The 18,349-nt window shown below is 38.9% G+C and overlaps 1 protein-coding gene across 1 annotated transcript in view; it reads left to right on the top strand.

Annotated features, from left to right (window-relative positions):
• Nucleotides 1-13,806, top strand: part of BMPR1A (bone morphogenetic protein receptor type 1A) — a 129,699-nt gene extending 115,893 nt beyond the window's left edge. The window contains exons 6-13 of the mRNA XM_036736386.1: nucleotides 1,833-1,929; nucleotides 2,604-2,703; nucleotides 3,616-3,760; nucleotides 7,584-7,776; nucleotides 10,170-10,467; nucleotides 11,365-11,540; nucleotides 13,021-13,151; nucleotides 13,269-13,806. Of these exons, the coding sequence (XP_036592281.1) occupies nucleotides 1,833-1,929; nucleotides 2,604-2,703; nucleotides 3,616-3,760; nucleotides 7,584-7,776; nucleotides 10,170-10,467; nucleotides 11,365-11,540; nucleotides 13,021-13,151; nucleotides 13,269-13,394 (1,266 nt within the window). The 3' untranslated portion in view covers nucleotides 13,395-13,806. The remainder of the gene's footprint in view (nucleotides 1-1,832; nucleotides 1,930-2,603; nucleotides 2,704-3,615; nucleotides 3,761-7,583; nucleotides 7,777-10,169; nucleotides 10,468-11,364; nucleotides 11,541-13,020; nucleotides 13,152-13,268) is intronic.
• The last annotated feature ends 4,543 nt before the right edge of the window (nucleotides 13,807-18,349 follow it).

The raw sequence follows: 18,349 nt of genomic DNA, 5'->3' as shown, positions 1-18,349 counted from the left end.
CACACCCTCTAACCCTGGGTGTCCCATAGGTTTCTGTTCTGAGCCCTCTTCCCTCTTTCCTCTATACCACTTCCTTGGGATCTCATCAGCTGCTGTGGATTTAATTATTATTTCTATGCTGATGATTCTCAAATCTAACTTTCCTGCCCTGGTGTCTCTGTTGACCACAAATTTTACATCTCCAACTGTCTTTCAGATATCTTAAACTGGATGTCTGGTAGGCATCTTAAATTTAACATGCCCAAAACAGAACTCATTTTCTTTCCCTCTAAACTCTCCCACTCCTGCTTTGCTACTCAGTGTAACACCATCCTCCCAGTACCTCAGGCTCACAATCTAGGGGTCGTCCTGGACCCCTCACTGTCCCTCACTCTCTATATTCAATCTGTTGCCAAGGCCTGTCAATTTCACATTTACAGTATTTCTTAAATACTCCCCCTTCTCTTCTCTGATGCTGCCACCCCTCTGGTGTAGGCCTTCATCACCTTATGTCTGGACTATTTGAAATAGCCTGATGAGGAGTTTGCCTGCCTCAGGTCTCTCCCTATTCCAGTCTATCCTCCATTAATCTACTAAAGTGATTTTCCCAAAGCTTAGGTCCATCCATGTCACCCTCTGACTCAACAAACTCCAGTGGCTCCCTGTCACTTTCGCGATCAAATACAGAATCTGCTGGCATTCAGAGTCTTTCATAACCTTCCTCCTCACTCCTTCACCCCTACCCCAGTATATACTTTTGCAGTCTTCTCATACCTTATACCCTCGCATGTACTCTTCAGTCCAGGACACTGGCCTTTTCACTGTTCCATGAATGAGACACTCCGTCTCTTGGCCCTGAGTACTTTCTCTGGCCATCCCCATGCCTGGAATGCTCTCTTCTCTCGTCTTCTTCCTGGCTTCCCTGGTTTCCTTCATTACTCAGCTAAAATCCCCCCCTTCTACAGGAAGCTTCCCAATCCATCCTAATTTTAGTACTTTTCCACCATTAATTATTTCCTTTTTCTTTTGTAGGCTCCTTGTCTGTACTTGTTTGCTTATTGGCTCCTTCGAGAGATTGTGAGCTTCTTGAGGTCAGGGACTGTCTTGCTTTTCTTTGTATCTCTAGCTTAAAACCCTGACTGGCACATAGTAGGCACTTAGCAAATGTGTATGGACTAAGTGTGCCTATTTATTTACATGTCTCCCCTATTTATATGTAAGCTCCTGGAGGGTAGGAACTGTTGTGATTTTGTTTTTGTGTCCCAGTGCTTAGTTCTTAGTACTGTGCACTAGGCAGAGTTAGTCGGTCGGTAAGCATTTATCAAGCACCTACTATGTGCCAGGCGCCGTGTTAAACACTGTGGTTACAAAGAAAGGGAAAAGAGAGTCCCTGCTCCTGAGGAGCTCACAGCCGAATGGAGGAGGCAACTTGCACAGAATGAATAGGAAATAATCCAGAGAGGGGAGGTACTAGAATTAAGAGGGATTGGGTAAGGCTTCCTATAAAAACTAAAATTTAAATCTATATTCTCACTTTATTTGTATCCAGTATTGTATCAGGATCTGTAGAAGGAGAATACATGATCCTATTGTGGTGTTTCCTGAGCTACAGCTCAGGATATTTCAGCCAAAATATTTCAGTGTGATATTTCAGCCAAAATTCAGCTGCATTTTCCTTTTCTACCATGTCTAGTATTTGTGTGCACAGTTCTTGGCACAAAATAATCACCTAATTCATTTATTCATTTTTGGTACAAATATTTCCAGGACTGTGACAATAATGAAATCTATGGAATATATGATCTGTTTAACATATTGAAATATTGATATTTTTCACACTTGTCCTTCTCTAGGATTCACCAAAAGCTCAGCTGCGGAGGACAATTGAATGTTGCCGAACCAATTTGTGTAACCAATATTTGCAGCCTACGCTACCCCCTGTTGTTATAGGTAGGTTAATTGACTCAAGAAAGCGTACACCCTAAAGGTTCTAAATTAAAATGTTATATGCAATGCCTTTTGTTAACAATAAATGGACTACCTTAATCATTATGCCATGTACTTTGAAGCCCAATGTTTTGCTTATTTAGAAGTGTGTTGACTGTTAGCAGATTTACCAGTGAACAACTTCTATGCTTTCTCCACATTCTTTCTCAGCTTAGGACATTAGACCTTTCAGCGTTACCAAATTAATTTGTTCATAGATATATGGGATGTTGGATTGAAAATTTTCTCCTTTGTTCACTAAGAAAGCTGCAAGCAGGTACAGCTTTTGTTCACTGTGATACCAGTATGTTCCATGAAAGAAGTATTAAATCACACAGACTACCCAGTGCAGTGCCCTGATCCGTCAATAGATAGACTAGTTTTTATTGCCCTTTTGTTAATAAATACATTTCAAAAGAAGTATCAAAAATTGGGGGAAGGAAACAGGAGGCTATTAACACCGATCTTTGTTTTTTCTTAAACTGCTACTGTATTTTTGAAATATAGTGCTGTCTCCAGAACATTCCAAGTTTCTTTTCTCAAAATCAGATGTTATAAAAAATTGAAAAGATTACATTGACTGTAAAGTAACCCCTTCTCGAGGCTCTACCACCAGTGTTTTTTATGATTTGTTTTAGGTCCATTTTTTGATGGTAGTGTTCGTTGGTTGGCTGTCCTTGTTTCTATGGCTGTGTGCATAATTGCTATGATCATCTTCTTCAGCTGCTTTTGTTACAAGTAAGAACTGTGCTTTATTAATCAGATTGAAGTGGATTTTTGTCGTACTTAGAAAAGAAAGACAAACACTTTAATGTGCTCTAAATGTTTCAGATAATGTCATTGTGAAAGAAACAGGAGACATGAGGAGTTGAGAAACTCTTTATGTTACTTTGCATTTCCCCCCCTCCCCTTTTTCTCACATAGGAACATTCTGCCTACCTAGCTCCTTTATCAGGTCCTTGAGGGCTTCTGTTTCTCATGCCCCACAAGTGACTGACATAGTTTGGGTTTGAGTTGTCATGTATTGCAGAAGAAGAAAGGATTCCTGCCAAACCTCCCTGTTCCTCTGTACTTGTGAATGCTTCTGATTTTCTCATTACTCATTGCCCTTCCTTACATGCAGATGAGTAGTTTTGCCACAGAATCTACTCACATCGTAAGTTTTAAAGTAATTTTTGGCTTCAAAAATACCTACTTAACTACAGTCTATAGGAAATGATGGAGGTTATTTTGAATGCCACTTGGTATTTAAATCCTGTTCTGTTTAAGAATTTTATGTTATCATTCCTTTCTTTTTATTTTCAATAAACTTTTAATGTATTTTCTAAATTTTACCCCTTTGATCCTCTTCCTTTGTCGAATTTTTAAAAAATGTTGCAAATTGGATTTGCAGCATGGAGGATTTAGATAACACCTAACTAGTATTCTCTAATGAGAACTTTAAAGTGTTAGAATGACTCACTGAAAGGGAGGCTGCCCTAACTACACTAACACTATTTTCAAGAATAAGATGGACACCCATCCACAGGGCTAATTTACTTGGATACATTTCTGTCTGAAAGTAGCAGGAGACAATAAACTTGAGAGACTTTCAGAGCTTACGATGCAGTATGCGCTGTTTTTCACTTAACATTGTTGTCCTTTTTTGAGGCATTACTGCAGAAGAATAGCAAGAAGCCGTTGCTATAATCGTGACCTAGAACAAGATGAAGCTTTTATACCGGTTGGAGAGTCATTGAAAGACCTGATTGACCAGTCACAAAGCTCTGGCAGTGGATCTGGACTTCCTTTGCTGGTAAATATAGTGTTTTCCCTCATTCTTCAGTAATGTTACTATTGAGTAAAGCATTTACTCCAATTTACCATCTGTCTTTACAAAAAATAATGCATGCTTACATATATATTTTATAGTTTGGTGGCTTTGCTTTTGTTAATAGGCAAAATTTTCTAACAACAAACTCCATGGGGCATCCAACCTATTTTATTATAATGAAATTTTATTAAAATGAATTCATTGTATTCTGAGGACCGTTATCTCATAAAATCCTGTGATCTGTCTATGATCTGTAAAGCTCAATCCAAACCTTTAGTATCTAGAGAGGAAACACATGCTAAAACCCTCTGTCTGTGGTGAAAAAAAGCTCCCCCAAATTCAGTTTGCTGATGATTCTCAGACCTATCTATCTAGACCTACTCTCTCTCCTCAATTCCAGTTTCATATTTCCAGGTGCCTAATAGAGATCTCAAACTTGATGTCTCATGGTAATGTTAAACTCTGCATGGCCAAAACTGAACTATGTATACCTCAGAAACCTTCCTGTCTTCCAGATTTCCTCATTACTGTCAGAGGTACCACCATGCTCCCAGTTTCTCAGACCAGCAAGCTAGGTGTCATCCTCAATTCCCCACTCTCCTTCTAAACTGCTGCCAAGTCCTGTCTTTTGCCTTCATAACACTTCTTGTGCAGAAATGTCCCTTGCTTTCCCTGACCCAGCCACCACCGTGAGGCAGTCCCTTATTACCTCATGCCTGCATTATTGGAATAACTTGCTAGTAGTTCTGCCTGCGTCAGCTCTCTTCATTTCAGTCCATCCTTCACTCAGCTACCACTATGAACTGTTAACATCATGCTTGCTGCTCTATGGATTTCAGTAGGAGTAGTTTGATATATAGAATTTGTGGTAGTGCGTATTCCAGTGTAATGTATCAAATTTTAAGCTGTTCATTGTGATTTTAAAAGTAATCTTATTGAAGTAAACACAGTCTGAGCAGTCTTCAGTTTTTTCCAAAAGCAAATGAACTTTTTTCTTCATTGATTTTTTTACTCTCTTGGTGTCCTTAACAACTGTGGGGTTAATTATCACCTCTATGTGGCTGACTCCCAGATTTAGATATCCAGCCTGATTTGTATCTCCTGAGCTCCAGTCCTAAGTTACCAGTTGCTCATTGGATATTTTAGACTAGATGTTCCATAGGCAATATGTCCGAAACTGAACTTCCCCCGCCTTCATCTTCTGAACTTCCCTATTTCTGCAGAGAGTAGTACAACCCTTCCAGTCAACCAGACTAGAAGCCATCTTTCTCATCTTACAGACTTAATCGCTGGCTAAGTCTTGTCAAGTCTGCCTGCACGGCATCTCTCTTATCTGGCCTCTTATCTGGCCCCTTCTTTCTATTCATGCCTCTACCACACCACCCAATGGGCCTTCATTACCTTGGGCCTGGATCATGTTCTCTAGTGTCTTCCCTCCCAATCTGTCTTCCTAGCTGGAAAAATGATCATCACAAACCATGGGTCTGAAATGCCATTCTCCTCCTCCAGAAACTCCAAGAGCTCTCTTTTTCCTCTGTGATCAGATATCTCTACTCTCTTGAGCATTTAAACAAAATACCTTGTGGCCTAGTTCCAACTGATCTTTTTTAGGCTTATTATACCTTATTCTCCTTTACATATTTTACAGTCTCTGCAATCTGGCTCCCTTCCTATTCGTCTATCTCTTATCTTCTTGCTTTTTTAAAAAAATTATCAAGCATTGATTTTTATTCTTTCTACCCACTGGGTGGGGGCAAAAATGAAAACAAACTTCTTGTAACCAACATAGTCAAGTAACATGAATTCCCTTATTGGCCATATACAAAAATATGTCTCATTTTCTGTGTAGTTCAAGACTTCTCTGCCAGGAAGTAAGTAGCCGTCCTCATCTTCAGTCTGCAGGAGTCATGGCTGATTGTTGCGTTGATTAGAGTTCTTAAGTCTTTCAGATTTGTTTATTTTCACAGTGTTGTTGTTATAGTATAAATTATTTTCTTTCTTCTCCTTTCACTCAGCATCATCTCTATCTGTCTGTCTGTCTATCTGTCTATCTAGATATATCTTCACAGGCTTCTCTGAAACTGTATCATATATAATTTCTTACAGGAATGAAGTACATTTCATTACATTTATGTCAAAATTTGTTTATCCTCTCAATTGATGGGCATCCCCTTAGTTTCAGTTCTTTGCCACTACAAAAAAAGAGATGCTGTGAATATTTTTGTACATTAGGACCTTTGATCTTTTTGAGGTATAGACTTCTCTCACTAGGTCAAAAGATACGTCATTCATTAGTTGGGAAATAGCTCTTACCCTTATAAATTTGAATTCATTACTTCTGTATCTTGAAAATGAAAACATTATTAGGAAAGCTTGTCACAAAATTTGTCCTAGTTAACTGTTTGTCCTCTGATCTTATCTGCATTTGATTTGTTTGTACAAAAACTTTTTAATTTTTTGCAATTTAAATTGTTCATTTGATCTTCTAGGATCCTCTTTGTCCTTTATTTGGGTGAGGCATTCTTCCCCATCCATAGATCTGAGAGATCTTTCTTGCTACTCTACATTGATAATATGACCTTTTATACATAGGTTACATATCCATTTGGAGCTTATCTTGGTATCTGATTTTTGCCAGAATGGGGTCCAGTTTTCCCTTTAGTTTTTGTCAAATCGTGACAGTAAATAGTTATCCTTACTTATCGAATGCTAGGTTATTAGTTTCTTTTGCTTCAGTGTGTTGTATATCTAATCTTTTTCTTAACCAGTACCAGGTTGTTTTAATGATTATTGCATTGTAATAGCTTTGAGATTCTGTAGACTCCTTCTTTCTCACTTTTTTTTTATTATTTTCCTTGAGATTCTTGACCCCAGGTCTTTGCTTTTTCACATGCTGCCCCCATCCTTGGAATGTATTCATTTCTCATCTCTGCCTCCTAAAGTTCCTACTTTTATTTCCAAGCTGAGATTAGGTACCATGTTTTCTCTGTGTATCTTTTCCTGATCCCCCTAACTGCTAGTCCTTTTTTCCTGCTCAACCTTCAGATTACCATGGGTTTTTTTGTACATGTTTTTGCATGTTCTTCTATGTGTAAATGTTGTCTTCCCATTTTTAAACGAAGGGATTTGTTTATTTTTAATAAAATATTATTACATAAAAATATTTGTTGTATAAATATAAATTACATAAAGTAAATATATATGAATATTATAAAATATTTATTATATCGAGTTCTCAGTGCCTGGCATATCATAGATGCTTAATAAATTCTTGTTGATTGACTTACTACTATTGGCACTATAGGAATAAGGACGAAATATATTTACATTTTTTACTGGACTTGTGATTTTAATGGTATAGAGAGCCCCCAGTGAGTAAATTCTGTCTATCAGGGCTGATTAGCTACTTCTCTTCAGCATGGAGTACCAAGAGGAGAAGTCATTTGCTCAGAGTCACATGGCCAGTGTGTAGAAATTGGACTTGCACCCAGGCCTTCATGTCTCAGAAGTTAATTCTCTCTCCATGATGCCACACTACATATCGTTGGTGCATGTGTTTGTATGTGTGTGTGTATACACATACAACAGTTCCTAATTTTTGCTTATCTTATACATTATATTTTCTTTTTATTTGATGTCATTAATATTTAGTGAGCTCAGTATATTATCATTCCTAATAATATCAGCACCTAGCTGGCCTTTTAGATGGGGCACTTTGGTAGGCAAATGAACTTAAAAGTTTTAATCTAAATTCTTTTTTTCAAGGGATTTAAAAAATGCACCAAAACAATTTTTCCCCTGACAGGTTCAGCGAACTATTGCCAAGCAGATTCAGATGGTTCGGCAGGTGGGAAAGGGTCGCTATGGAGAAGTGTGGATGGGGAAATGGAGGGGTGAGAAGGTGGCAGTCAAAGTGTTCTTCACCACTGAGGAGGCCAGTTGGTTTCGAGAAACAGAGATCTACCAAACTGTTTTAATGCGTCATGAGAATATCCTTGGTAAGTAAATTTGACATTGGAAGAAAAAGTATAAAGTCAAGTTTTGGAGGGGCGTAGTAGTTAATTAATGATGAAGTGTGGAAGTATTTTAAATTTCAGATATATGGTATTTGTAAGTTCTGTGAAACAAAGATCATCTTGAGCTTATTGTAGCATCATATCTCTGTTACGTAGGAAGTGCTGTGTGGAGGTTTTTAACCTTACTTCTTCATATATGATAGTTTCATTTTGACCCTTGTTTGATTTCCATGTTCTTAGTTTTGAGGCAGTGTTTTGGGTCTGAATGAAACCTATTGACTATAAGGAGCAAACTGGAAAAAGCCATATAAATGGGCAAAAGGGAACTGACTTCGATTCAGGACTCATTCTTTTGATGTATCTCATGGTTAGTTATAGAAATGGCCCCAAATACTATCTTAGTTTGCCTTTTTTTTTAAACAGAGCAAACTTAGGTTCCTGAGAATGTCAAAATTAGAAGGAATCTCCCAAATTGATAAACAGTCAAAGGATATGAACAGGTAGTTTTCAGAGGAAAAATTTAAAGATATCTATAGTCATATGAAAAAATGCTCTAAATCACTATTGGTTAGAGAAATGCAAATCAAAACAACTCTTAGGTACCACATCTTTCCTGTCAGATTGGCTAACGTGACAGAGCAGGAAAATGATAAATGCTGGAGAGGATGTGGGAAAATTGGAACACTATTACATTGTTTGTGGAGTTGTGAACTAATCTAACCATTCTGGAGAGCAGTTTGGAACTATGCCCCCAAAATTATAAAAATCTGCATGCCCTTTGACCCAGCAATGCCACTTCTAAGGCTGTATCTCAAAGACATCATACTAGTGGGAAAAGGACCCATATATACAAAAAATATTAATAGCAGCTCTTTTCTGGGGGTAAAGAATTAGAAGTTGAGGGGATACCCATCAATCAGGGAATGGTTAAACAAGTTATGGTATATGAATGTAATGGAATAGTATCATGCTATTACAAATGAGGAGCAAACAGACTTCATAATAACCTGGAATATAAACTGATGCTGAATGAGGGGAGCAGAACCAGGAGAAGATTGTACACAATTACAGGCACATTGTGAGATGAATAACTTTGATAGACTTGTCTCTTCCCAGCAATACAGGGTTCTACAACAACTCCAAAAGACTCATTATAGAAATAGCTGTGCACATCCAGAGAAAGAATTACAGAGTCTGAATGCAGATTGAAGCAAATTATTTGCTCTCTCTCTTTTTTTGTTTCTTCTTTCTCGTGGTTCATTCCATTGGTTATCTTTGCAACATGACTAGTGTGAAAATATGTTTAATGTGAAGGTATATATAGAACCTATATAGGATTACATGCTGTCTTGGGGGGGGATGGGGAGAAGATTTGGAACTCAAAAGCTTGTGGAAATGAATGTTGTAAACTAAAAACAAATACATTTAAAAGGGAAAAAATTAGAAGGAATCCTTTGCCATTAGTCCAACACACACTTGAGCAGTAGAGCCAAAAATGAACCTCTCACTTCCACTTAATACCGCCAATAATGGTGGACTTCGGCCTCTCCTGGGCAGCCTGTCCCACTTTTGGACATCTCCGTTTGTCAGGAAGTTCTTCCTCATGTGACTCCCTGGTCTGTATCTGTAGTTTCCATGCCCTCTTTCTGTCTCTCTTCTCTGGAGCCAAGCAGACCGAGGCTCATCCCCTCTCCTACATGATAGGCCTTCAGATGCTTCAAGGTGGCAGACATGTCATCCCTTCTGCCTTAACATCCTAAGTGCCCTTATTTGGTGCTTAGGATTTCAAGTTCCCTCACCAAACTTAATACTACCCTTCTCTGGACATGGTCCATCTTCTCAGTGTTCTTCCTAAACAGTGGTGCCCGGATTGTGTCTGTGGCTAAGGATGGCAGAAGGTTCCCCTCCCCCATTCCACACCCTGTGCATTATGAATGCAGCCTTCCATTTCACTGAAATCCTGCACTTCTGCGAGGGAGTTTGTAGTTCAACTGCATTCTTTTCTCTAAGCTTCCCTCACAGTCTTAAGGGAAGCTTTTGTTTAGCAAGATAGATTTCTCTAGATCTCCATGAAGTAGGTAACTTTAGCCTTTGTTATGAAGCATGCTGCATTTTATGTGTGAGGATGTCATAGACTTGGAGCTGCATCAGCCAGACCATTTCACAGGTGACAGCCAGGAACGTCCTGGGAGTTTACAGTATCAGAGGCAGATCTGAACCCCAGGCCCATGATTATGAACTAGTGCTGTGCCACATTGCCCACCATACTGCGTAGACGTTCAGCGATGAGAAGCATACATTCTCGTCAGAGGTTCCCACGCCCGCTTCTGTGGAATCAAAGGCAGCTCCTCACACCTGTGCTTATCTTTGGACAGGCTTTATCGCGGCCGACATCAAGGGCACGGGCTCTTGGACGCAGCTGTACTTGATCACCGACTACCACGAAAACGGGTCTCTGTACGACTTCCTGAAGTGCACCACCCTGGACACCAGGGCCCTCCTCAAGCTGGCGTATTCGGCGGCCTGCGGCCTGTGCCACCTCCACACGGAGATCTACGGCACCCAGGGGAAGCCCGCCATCGCCCACCGAGACCTGAAGAGCAAGAACATCCTGATCAAGAAAAATGGGAGCTGTTGTATCGCCGACCTGGGCCTCGCTGTCAAGTTTAACAGGTAGTCTGGGGGACCCTGCCCTGCGCGCTCAGGGTTGAGGGCACAGCCAGCTTAGGCTCACATGCAGAGAGACTTGTGTAGATGCCCATGAGCCCTTGACCCGGGGAGGTGCGATGCTGCTCTGGCCTTTTGGTGGCGGCGCCTGCTCGTTGCAGAAGGAGCCGAGACACTGCGTTCAGGAGTCTGTCTTCGTGGCTGCTCAGCTGCCGCACGTGTGTGTTTCAATAAAAGCTATAAAAGCAGTACTTTTGTTTGGGGTTTAATTGAGCTAAAATAGTTTCCTTTCTTGCCAACTGATGAATGGGGGTTTGCTTTTGCTTCTCCTTCACAAGTGATATCTGGCTCAAAAGTTGACAAGAGATATTAAGTAAAAGGAAAAATAAGAAGTGACTTAAGTTTCCAACTAAGATTCCATAGTGAGATGTTAAGAAATTGAAAAAAAAATAGCTTCCGCTTAGGTGGAGGTGACAGACTCAAAGGGCTGGTGGGGTACTTTTTTTTTTAAACATGGCCAATGAGGAAATTTGTGCTGGACTCTGCCTTTTCATAACAGGGTGGTATTCTTCTGGCTTTCTCAGTGGGACACGGGGCAGGGTAGGAGGGAGAGAAGGTAGAATTCTGTGAAAAAAAAATAATTTAAAAAGAAAAAAAGTAGCTTAGTTTGAAACCATCTATTTAAGCAACAGAGAACCAAACACATGAGATCCTGAAGGCCAAATATGGGAAATAGAGCAGTAACATTATGACATTGTGTAATTTCACTTTCCTATATAGTAGATAGTTGAATGTACATTTGTGAGCTTTATTGTATGTTCACAAATTAACTTTTAAGAAATTGGAAAATAAATGTATTTGTACTGCCCTCTGACTTTGTGGTGTTTTTTTTTTCTCTTTCAGTGATACAAACGAAGTTGATGTCCCTTTGAACACCAGAGTAGGTACAAAGCGTTACATGGCCCCGGAAGTGCTTGATGAAAGCCTAAATAAAAATCACTTTCAGCCATACATTATGGCTGACATCTACAGCTTCGGACTGATCATGTGGGAGATGGCTCGTCGCTGTGTCACAGGAGGTGGGTGTTTGGTGATGCTGCTGGGAGATAAACAGCAGGCCGTGCCTGTTCAGGTTATATAATTAAAATATCTTTATTACACTTTTTTCTTGAGGAGAAATGGATTTATTGAATTAAAGGAAATTGCACTAAACATTTTGGAGAAGAGATGCTTTGGGGATGGGTCAGAACCTTTGTTGAGGAAGGAAAAAATAATCTTTTACCTGGGAATATTGAAGGAGGAGGTTAAGTATAGTAGGAAGAATCCTGGACCTGGGTTCAAATCCCTGGCTCTGCCCTTTACTAACTCTGACTTTAGAGCAATTACTTATCTCTAGATGCCGCATGTAGAAAAGATACTTGAATTCGGCCTCAAAGGAAACTAGGGAGCTTAAGAAGCACAGAGGTGAAGCCAGGAGGGCCTTGTAGGCACTGGGGGCAGCCTGCTTAAGGGGATCAGTAGGGGAGATGGAGTGCTGGGTGTGGAGGCTGGGATGGAATCTCTTTCAGATTGTAGTGTGTATGGAAAGGGAGAAGAGTATTATCAGGCTGGGAAGGTGGCATGAGGTTGGCTTGTGAAGGATTTTTAATGCCAGACAGAGGAGTGCATAGCTGGTCTCAGATGTAATTGGTAGCCACTAGAGTTTTAGTAGGAGAAAGATGTGGGTAGGTCTTAGGAAAATCTCTGACAGCCGTGTAAAGGATGGAATGGAATGGGCAGACAGAGCAGTTAGGAGGTTATTACATTGCAGTTCAGGTGAGAGGTAATGAGGGCCTGAACTATGGTGGTGGCTGTGTGAGTGGAGAGATAGGGTCTTAGGGGCTGTGGTGGTGATAAACACAAGATTGGGGAGATATTGTCAAATGCGGAATGAGAGACAGTAAGGGAGGAGGGGACACAATTTAGGAATCTGAGTAACTGGAAGCCTGGTGGTACCTTTTGGAAGAGGTTTGGGTTTGATAGCAGAAGTTATGTTTTGGATGTGTTAAACCTGAGATGTTATGGGACATCCAGTTTGGATTATGTGGGGCTCGAGCTCAGCAGAAACACTAACAGAATATAGAGATCTTGGAGTCTTCAGCATAGGGACGATAATCAGACCAGTGGGAGCTGATGAGCCCATCATGGGAGCAGAGAGAGAGAGAGAGACAGAGAAGACCCAGAGCAAAATCTTGGGATACATCCCAAGAGTACCTCCAGAAGAACACCCTAAAGTCCTTTCTGGTTTTGATATTTTGTGATTATGTGAGGTAAATTGGAAGATAAGTGAAAGAAGAACTGTGACAAATATTTTCTAAAGAAACTGTAAGCATTTGCCCTAAATTCAAGTTAACCTTGATCTAAAGTTTTGCTTTGTTATGCATTGTTATGTAGAAATAAGTCATGTATCCACAATTGGACTAATTAAGGTTAACTAAATGTAGGGACTTTATAGTAGATTTATCAGTTTTGTTTGCCTGATGCCACTCAGAGTTTTGGATTTTTATCTCCCCATTATAGGCATTGCAGAAGAGTACCAATTGCCTTACTACAACATGGTGCCTCATGATCCTTCCTATGAAGATATGCGTGAGGTTGTGTGTGTTAAACGACTTCGCCCCATTGTGTCCAACAGATGGAATAGTGACGAAGTAAGTTGGAAATTAATTTCTCTATAGTCACAAGTCCGTAGGATTGCATTCCTTTTTCTTTTCTCTCTCTCTCTCTCTCTTTTTTTTATGACATTACCTGCTTTCTCTTTGTTTCAGTGTCTAAGAGCTATCTTGAAGCTAATGTCAGAATGCTGGGCCCACAACCCTGCTTCAAGACTTACCGCATTGAGAATCAAGAAGACACTTGCCAAGATGGTTGAATCCCAAGATGTAAAGATTTGACAATGACATAACACTCAGGAGCTGTATTGGACTCCAAGAACTTTCTTCACCCAAGCAGAGGGTGGGATTGAAGTGGGATGAGGAAATTCATGTGGTTCTCAGACTTTTTCCTCACCACACCTTTACAGGCTGCTAATATGAAACCTTTCAGTACTCTGTAGAATATGATGCTGGGAACTTCTGTTCACTACATGCTACATTTATGGACAGCCTTGTTTAAATGTGTTTCTTTTTTGTTGGGGGGGAGGAGGGGTTTTGAGCTACGTTGAGACTTCAGTCATCGTTCACAAGTCTCCAGTAAAACTCTGGGTACTGAATTGCATGTTTATATTATGGTGCTTTCTGTGAAAGCCTTAAGAAGAAAATGAATTCAACAGAGATGGAGAAATATAAGCTTTTGCCTTCTACCTGATAAAACTTAGTCTGTTCATATTCTTGCTTTTGTAAAACAGCCTGTAGATTATGAATCATTTTGGGATACTACTCTGTTTTTAACAGTTTATCATCTGTGTTGTGTGTGTGCCAGGATTCCTCTGCTGCCATGTGGATTAAGAGAAAAAAAATGAGGAATGAATGCCCAGGAAGGTGGGGGTAGTTGGTGCTTCGGGTCTTTGTTGTTGTCGATGTTGTTGCAGTAGGACTAGCCAGGCACGTAAAAGCCATTTAGCGAATAGGAGAAATTGGCTTCTTCGCCAACACCTTTTCTGACCAGGAAAGTTAGCATCAATTGAAAAGCCAAAAGAAGTTAAGACCATGTTTTTAAACCTGAGCTTCATTCCTCTTTTCTTTTCTTTCCTTTATTTTGGGCAATTTTTACTCTGTTATTGTGAGAAGCATAATATCTTTCGTTGGAACTCCCAATGTGATGACTCTCCTGAAGAACGAACTCACTTATTGGGGTGATTTTGATAGCAATTTAAGTGCCTATAACCTTGTCCTGTACAGTTTGTTCTAGGTGACTTTGAAAAGGGAAATGCCATATCTTGTGCACAATGGACTTGATTTGCAGGACATCACTCTTACCTTCACTTTGGATAGTCACGTTTGTCCACACACATTCATGCCATAGAAACCAGATCGCATGCACCTCATAGCCCAGGCTTACAAGGTAAAAAGAAAAAAAAACAACCAACACCCAAAGATCTTTAGGAAGAACATTTATGTGTGTGTGTGTGTGTATGCACACACACACACACATGTATATATACATATATATGCATGTATGTGTGTATGTGTATATATGTGTATATATACATGTGTATACATGTGTATATATGTGTATATATACATATGTGTATATATGTGTTTATATACATATATACACATATATATGAATGTGGATGGGTTTTCAAAAGGAATGCATTTAAATTAGTATCTTCTAATCTAGGGCTTTGTTAAAACATACTCACAATAACAGCTTTTAATATAATAATTTCATTTAAACTCTTCCTTATAAGAGAAACTTCTAATTGGAAATTTACATTGCAGAACCTACATGAACTTACCAACTACTACTAAATAGGTTCTAGCCCATCTTAGTCATTATTTGAAATTAGGGGGGTTTTTAAAAATATTTTTTCCATTGTTTATAAAACAAATGAAAAAGGGTCAGGCAAAAAAGAAAAGAAATATCAGTGTTTTTCTTTACTATCACAGTGTACAGATTTTATTTAACAAAGTGCTACATATTTTATAGAATCCTAGTTATCTCAAGGGACATTTCTGTTTTATAAAGTCATTACAGTTTTGTAATGTCTTTTAAGTATTAATGTTATATTCTGGCAGAACAATTCATGGGCCCATTAAGTTAGACTTAAATTTTCTTTTGGATGCAGCGTAAGACAATAAATGGGGTTGTGCTATAGAAGTACTGAAGACGAAGGGCTATAATTTTTTAAAATAATAATTTTTAGAGCATTTTTCCGTCCATTGCCAAAACTTGACTGACATTGAAGGTCGAAGCTTTTGAGTATTTCCAAGCAGACCAGTTTTGCACAGTTAACTGGAAACTCTTTGGAAAGATTTAACATTTTTACAATCTAAAATGAAGCTTCTCTTTGTCATGTTCTAAAGTTGAAGCATTCTTTTTCAAAAAAAATTTGTTTTCTGTGTTCCATGAGCTTGTTCTTTCAAAAGAACCGTTTTTCCATCTGTTTCTATAGAAGGACACAAGTACTATAAAGTGCCATGTGACTCACACTCCTTTATTAGCTGGGACTTATTTGTCTAATTTGACCTTAATTTGTTTTTGGACATGACAAAATTACAAACTCTCAAAGAAACCATTTGTTATTATTAATAACAACAGAGAAAATTTGAAAAGAAATGCAGCCTTTCTTCCCAGCAATTTTTTTTATCACATATTTTCAGAAACAGAATATTAGGCATACTACATATTAGGCATACCATGTAAATGTCAGAGTTGTGCTCAATAAACTAGTGGAAGAAAATTGGTTTAAAAATTATAGCATTCAGAAAATTTCAGTAAGAATGTTTGTAAGGAACAACATGGTCTTGAAACATAAATGTCGCCTTATTTGGAAATCCTTCTATTCCTTTCTCTCCGTTCAAAATTATGTGTTTATTCTGTGAGTGAAATACCTAAAATACAGGGCGTCTCCAAAGTCTCATTGCAGTCGCAAGCTACTTAAGCTAAACAGCTTTCCTGTGGCTTGGAGGTGACCCCAACGTTTGATGCTAGTGCAGTCCCCATGGCCTGCAAAGGCTTTAAGGACTGCCCTAGGATGGGGGTGGGGCCCTGTATATGTATCTGCTTCCTAGGGAACAGCCTATTCAGGTGGCCCAGGGCAAATCCCTTCTGAAGCTTAGAACTGAGCTGAGATGTTGATGTGAGACTGAGCAGAGAGGAGTGTGCCTGGTGCTCCTTAACTCTGATGAAAGAGGATACATTGTCTTGAATCAATTTTCCTTCTAATTGATAAAGGAATTAGATTATTAGTAGAATTGAAGGTACGATTGAACTTGAAAATGATGTCCAGTTTGTTTATTAGAGACTTATAATAACTTATCAAACAAATATAAATCCAATTTTTCTGATAACTTTTCTGGAATACCTTCCAGTGTGAGTTTTTATTCCCAACCCACTGTGGTCTTTTAACACCAATATCCAAGTAAATTTTTAAACTTCAAAATGCCTGAAAATAACATTTAACCAAATTGTGCCAGATTTTTATTTACTGTAGCTATATTTAAAATATTTTTTTTTCCTTCTGCTAACTTTACCTTTTAAAATGAGAACAACAAAAATTTCAAATTCTTACCTTTGCTAGAATCAAATGGAAAGCCTTGTTTAGAAGTATTAAGTAAACTTTTGTCCAGCATCTACTGTATCTCAGAGCTCTGTTCTAGGTTCTGGAAGAGATAGGAAGTTCAGCTAAGGAGATCTTTGCCTATAAAGAATTTATAATTTTTTCTCTAGGATTGGTTCCCTATTTTAAATCACTGAGTTTTTTCCAAATATATTTGAAGTTGAAAGTAAAGAATTTTGGATAGGAAAAATGCCATATAATTTTAAAATGTCCATTTGGAATTCCCTTTAAAGGGAAGAGCTATAGTTATCGTTTATTTTGGTCAGATATTGACAGGGTCTTCCTCTTGCCTCACTAGATTGTTATGAGAAATCAGAGAGAGAACTCCTTAGAGAAGTGGCATGTTTTGTACTTCTAGTAGAATTATCATATGACAGGGCAGTGCAGAGCCAACATGGGGCAGGCATTTTGCCCAGGGAGGTCTGTAAGGAAAGTGTGGTTCATATCACTTGACTAAAGTATACAATATCATCTCATGGTGACTTTAAACTCCTCATACACCAGAGGTACTCATGGCTAGCCTTGTGCTTTCAGCAAAACTCCCATACAGCCTAACCAGATTAAAGTGTCCTTGGGAAATGTTTAACAAATTAAATAAAAAAATACGATACAAGATAATGTTAATTTGTGGTTTTCTAAGTCAACATTTGGCCTGTAGGGATCTGTTTCTATTTGAATTTGATGCCACTGCTATACTCTACCTTTTAAAAGCCCATCCTAGTGACTGCCCTTGAAATGCCCATTTTAAAACTAAATTGTAGTATATTGTATAAAAGGAAAATAACATTATACCTTACTTAGAGAAAATGTAAATAGAAAATGAAATAAGATAAACAGTTTGCTTAAATTCTCGCTTAGATACCAGAAGTGTAGATTACTCTTTTAAATGGTGATACACTAAATGTATTTTGTACAGCATCTGGTTTAAAAGGTGCCTTATTAAGTTTACCATGAATTGCTTTGTTCTGTACACAGATTATGTCCAATGTATCATTTTTAAGTAAATAACCTTATTTTAGTACATATTAGTAATGTGTTTTGTGCTGCTGTACTTTTCTCGTGTTGGGCCCCGAGGTTAATTTTCTTTCAGACAAGTCTAGAGGGATTTCACCACGAACATGTTTGTTTCTGTACAGTACCTAGAAGCTCCTTTCCACCAGCAGTAATCTAGTCAGGAGCGCAGAGCAGAAGGTTGACATTTCATTTCCCCATTATATAGAAAAGGAAACATGTACAATTAACTGGAATATGTTTCCTGAAGTCCTAAGGAGGCATCTGATTTTAGAGACCCTGATTCTTTAAAACAGTGCCAGCAGAATTCAGACTCTGGCCAACTACCATGCACTGTGTGTGCATGTGTGCGTGCGTGGTGTGTGCGTATGTGTATGTCCGACTGAAGGCAAGTCACTTCTTTTCAGTGTCTAGGGCTAAATTGCAGAGATGATGCTGATCCTCATTGGTGGGGGGAATGTGCTCATCTAGAAGCTGCTTATACCAATGAAATCATCACAAGTCCCAGTCCCTAGGCCTGTTTCTAAGGACCAGCCTAAGCCTAAGTCTAACCAGGTCTGTTGAGGCTCATCACTAGAAAGTTTACCACTAGATCATTTTTTGTATTGGCCTCAG

This window comes from Trichosurus vulpecula, chromosome 8 (assembly GCF_011100635.1).
Source record: "Trichosurus vulpecula isolate mTriVul1 chromosome 8, mTriVul1.pri, whole genome shotgun sequence".
Lineage (NCBI taxonomy): Eukaryota > Metazoa > Chordata > Mammalia > Diprotodontia > Phalangeridae > Trichosurus > Trichosurus vulpecula.
Note: the sequence above shows the minus strand (reverse complement) of the source record. Positions and strands in the feature narration are given on the sequence as shown.